This window comes from Nicotiana attenuata, unplaced genomic scaffold (assembly GCF_001879085.1).
Source record: "Nicotiana attenuata strain UT unplaced genomic scaffold, NIATTr2, whole genome shotgun sequence".
Taxonomy (NCBI): Eukaryota; Viridiplantae; Streptophyta; class Magnoliopsida; order Solanales; family Solanaceae; genus Nicotiana; species Nicotiana attenuata.
This window is the reverse complement of record NW_017671042.1, coordinates 240,460-244,920: the sequence shown is the minus strand read 5'-3', so window position 1 is coordinate 244,920 and position 4,461 is coordinate 240,460. Positions and strand designations below refer to the sequence as shown.

Below are 4,461 nucleotides of genomic sequence, written 5' to 3'. Positions count from 1 at the left end.
TAGGAGTGATTCCGAGCCATGTAGATGTCATGGAATGAATTCAAGTGATTTGGAGCTTTGAAGTCTGAGTAAAAGCCGAAGGAATTAAGCCAGGATCGTGTTCAGGGATCAACGGATGATAGTTAAGAACGAACGAAGAATCGAGTAGGCATATTGCGCACTGTCTAGTAAAATACACACAACTTTTCACTCAGAACTCCATTTGGGCTCCACAATATATGGTTGGAAAGCTAATTCAAAGGGCTACAAATTTCATTTTTACGTTTTTCCAAATTCCCAACAGAACAGGGTAAAAAGTGCACGAAAAGCGCGCGGTTGCGCACTGACTGCGCTAATGGGGCAAAAAGTGTGAAATGTGCGCGGCCAAGTGCGCGGGCACACTTCCAGGTGCGCGGTCGCGCACGTCCTGTCCGAAAAAAGTGTCCTTTTTCGCGTAAAAGAAGGTATAATTGTTTGGGCCCGACCCTACTTGGTATATATACATGGAAAAACAATATTCTGAGGACTTTTGACTGATATTAGACCCGGGATTCGACCTAAGAAGGCAAGAACACACTAGGAGCAAGGCGGAGAATTTTTCTACGAGTTTATCACTTCCTTCTTCCTATTTCCAGTATTGGTTATGAATTCTAGTATTGTAGTTTTGCATACTATTATGAATAGCTAATTTGTTATCTAGGGTTTTGATGAAACCTATTGGAGGATGATTTTCCTGTTATGTTAATATAGATTTTTTTTTATTGATAAAACTAACATTTTATTTCATCAAAAACTGTCACTACACATCCAGATTAATGCTGACCATTAATCTCCTATATCTATTTACATGTACTTTCGACTAACACTATGTCATATATACTAACTATTCTAAGGAAAATTGTTTAAGCTCTCCAATTTCTTTTGCCATTTTGCTTTTTTCCTCCCGTGAATGTGTATGTGTATAGCCATTTCCTTGCATACTTCATCTATATTGTATCTGCCTTTGTTGAATCTAATCAAATTCCTTTCGCGCCAAATGCAATAGACAACCATCGCAAATGTTGCTGTAGTTACTTCTGCTTTCCAGTTTTTGCTTCTTGACTGATTGTTGATCCACAGTATCTCATTCTGCCAGCTTCCTATCTGCCTTGTGAATCCAAGCCATCTCAACATTCTGTCCCATAAGCTATTTGTTTTTGGACAACCAAAATACAAGTGATCAAAATCTTCCATGCTAGCTGAACAGAACACACAGTCTAGTGGAACTTGTATTTCAAAAGTCATGAGCCTGTCCACTGTTGCTAACCTTTGATGAATAGCCAGCCACAGGTGGAATTTGAATCTAGGATGAACATGTGTGCGTAGATGGAGACTTTTCCACATAACTTTTGGCAATGTAGGCTGCATCTGAACATAAGCTTTGTGAATTTGAAATTTGCCCTGTCTTGTTAGTGTCTCCAATGTGGCTGTAATATGCTGTCCCATTCATCTGCTTCACATCCTCTCTTGCCTCAATAATTTTCCTAATCACCCAAGCTGCTGCTTTGGGTACTTCCATTTCCACGATATCCCTATTCTTTATATAATAAGTATGAGCCCATTTGATCCACATTACATCCTTTTTCATAGCCAATGCCCAAAAGTGCTTCATCAGTGCTGCTTTATTCCATAGTCCCATGTTTATAATATTAAGACCTCCTGCAGCTTTAGGTTGACATAGTTTGTCCCATGCAATCAAAGCTTTCCTTGAGCATTCTGTTGAGCCAGTCCACAGAAAAGTTCTACAGATTGCTTCTATCATTTTCATGATCTTCTTTGGCAATAAGAAAATTTGAGCCCAATATGTTTGTATACCAAACAACACAGACTTGATCAACTGGAGTCTTCCTGAGTATGAAAGCAATCTAGCTGACCAGCATCTTACTCTTTCAGTGATCCTTTCTACCAGTGGCAAACATTGATGGATGTTCAGCTTCCTTGTCGACATTGGCACTCCTAGATACTTAAAGGGTAAGGACCCTTCTGTATATCCAGTATGTTCTAGCAAGTGTTCCTTTATGTGCTATGCCACTCCAGTAAAATATATTGAGCTTTTTTCTGCATTTGCTTGCAATCTAGAAGCAGCTGAAAATTTATTGAAAGCCTCCTGAATTTTAGTAATTGAGTTAACATCACCCCTGCAAAACATTAACAAATCGTCAGCAAAACATATGTGAGTTGCTCCCAGCTTCTTGCTCTTTGGATGGAACTTGAATTCCTTTTGAGTTTCCAATTGTTTCATCTCCCTTTGTAGATATTCCATGGCAATCACAAAAAGGTAAGGGGACATTGGATCTCCTTGTCTTATTCCTCTCTTAGCTGGGAAAGGTTTGGTCAATCCTCCATTTAGTACCAAGGAATAGGACACTGTTGTCACACATTCCATTATCCATAGAATGAATTTCTGGGGGAAGCCAAGGTCAGCAAGCATGTATTTGAGGAACTGCCAGTCTAAGGAATCATAGGCTTTCCTTAGGTCCACTTTGAGCACACATCTAGGAGACAAACCTTTCCTATTATAGCCATTGAAGAGTTCATGACTAAATAGGATATTATCAATAATACTTCTCCCTTCAATAAAAGCAGACTGTGCTTTCCCTATTATGGATTCAATCACCCTTTTAATTCTTTTAGTCAGAATCTTTGCTACAATTTTGTACACAGTAGTGCAGCAAGCAATGGGTCTGTAGTCTTTCACTGTTGTAGGAGCTGGCACTTTTGGGATCAAGGTTATAGCAGTACAGTTCCATGCTGGTTTCATCTTGCCTGTTTGGAAGAAGAATTTCACAGCATCATATATATCCTGTCTGATTTCCTGCCAATGTTTTGTAAAGAATTCTATTGGGAAGCCATCAACTCCAGGGGCTTTATCATTTAGCATGTCTTTCATTGCTTTATCAATTTTTGCATATGTGATTTCCTGAATTAGATCCTGCTGTTGTTGCAATGAGAGGCAGTTTCCATCTTTGATGACTTTAGTATTTGGGCATGGCTTTAGACCAGTCTCTTTCCCCATAAGTTGTTTGAAGAAGCATATGAGTTCCTCCTCTACAGCTTTAGGGTCAGTGATTTTAGCTCCCATTTCATTGTATACAGAAGTAATGGTATTCTTGCTGGCTCTGATCTTCAGTTGTGTATAAAAGTATTTGGAATTTGAGTCCCCATAGTCAATTCAATTTACTCTAGCCTTCTGTCGTAGGATTCTTTCCTCTATAGTACTCCACTTTTCTAGATCCTGGAGAGTTTGCTTTTCCTGATCTATCCAAACCTGATTAAAGGGATCCAATATCAGGTTTGCCTGTGTACATTCCAGCTTCTGTCTGATTTGGGTCAATCTCTGAGTATATCTTGCCATCTCCTTGTTCAAGCTTCTAGTCTTTCCTTTCAGTTTTTGTAACTTCAGCCATATACCAGCCATAGGATCATTCCCCATCTTCTGCTTCCAAATCCTTTCTACAGCAGGTTTAAAATCCTTATGCTCCATAGTTACCATATACAATTTGAATGGTTTGGGGTGCAAGCTCCTTCTTTCCCATATTTGGATCACTAAAGGTGAGTGATCAGATACCCCAGGCTCCAAACAATCAACTTCCACATGCCCATACACTTTAGTCCATTCAAAATTCCCAAATTCCCAATCTATCTAACTATACACTCTATCATCTGCACTTTGCTTGTTACACCAAGTAAAGAAACAACCCTTTGTTCTCAGTGGGGTCATTTGCATATTGTCCATACACTCCTTAAATTCCTGTACTTCATTCATAGTGACTGGTTGCCCTAACCTATCATCAGTGGTTAGGACATTGTTGAAGTCACCACTTATGAGCCAAGGCATTTGTACTTGTCCCCCTAATTGCTGTACATCATTCCATAGTCTATCCCTTTCATGCTGTTTGTTCCTGGCATACACTACAGTAAGCAAAATCCAATATCCAGTCACAGTGTCCATCACTAGGCAGTGGATGAATTGTTCATGAACATGGATTATGTTTACTGTTAAATTTGTTCTCCAAACTAGCCATATTCTTCCATTCTCAGCTTCAGTGTAGTTATAGCAGTAACCCCAGTCCTTTTCTACCTTATACAGAATATTTTTTGCCTTTTTTTCTTTTACTCTAGTTTCTAGACATCCAAGGATATCAATCTTATTCTTTTGCAGAAAGATTCTCAGTTCCTTCTGCTTATGGGGCTTGTTCAGCCCCCTTATGTTCCAAGTACAGATTATCATGGTGGTTTATGTATAGGATCAGAGTTGCTCACCCCTCCATGTACAATACATTCTTCCAAAATTGTAAATCTGTTGGAAGTACTAGCTTCATCATTTCTCACCTGTTTTTCTGCTATAGTCTGCCTTTCAGTTTTGTCCTTTCTTTGTATCATCATACTTTTTTGTGGCTCATCTTCTGAACTCTACCTATCTTTGGTAGCTGGAGGATATGT

General features: G+C 39.1%; 1 protein-coding gene across 1 annotated transcript; it reads right to left on the bottom strand.

Annotated features, from left to right (window-relative positions):
• Window positions 1-867: 867 nt before the first annotated feature.
• Window positions 868-1,966, bottom strand: LOC109205459. Its single transcript, XM_019368170.1, has 2 exons — window positions 1,333-1,966; window positions 868-1,217 (listed from the first exon to the last, which is right to left on the bottom strand). The coding sequence occupies exons 1-2, from the start codon at window positions 1,964-1,966 to the stop codon at window positions 868-870; spliced, it is 984 nt and encodes a 327-aa protein (XP_019223715.1).
• Between the last annotated feature and the right edge of the window lie 2,495 nt (window positions 1,967-4,461).

What these genes read in the sequence shown, in the direction of transcription:
- LOC109205459 (XM_019368170.1), bottom strand. Translation starts at nt 1,966, where the DNA reads ATGTCGACAAGGAAGCTGAACATCCATCAATGTTTGCCACTGGTAGAA. An exon ending in GTCTCCATCTACGCACACAT is followed by an intron (nt 1,218 to 1,332) that starts GTTCATCCTAGA and finishes TGTTCTGTTCAG; the next exon opens with CTAGCATGGAAGATTTTGAT.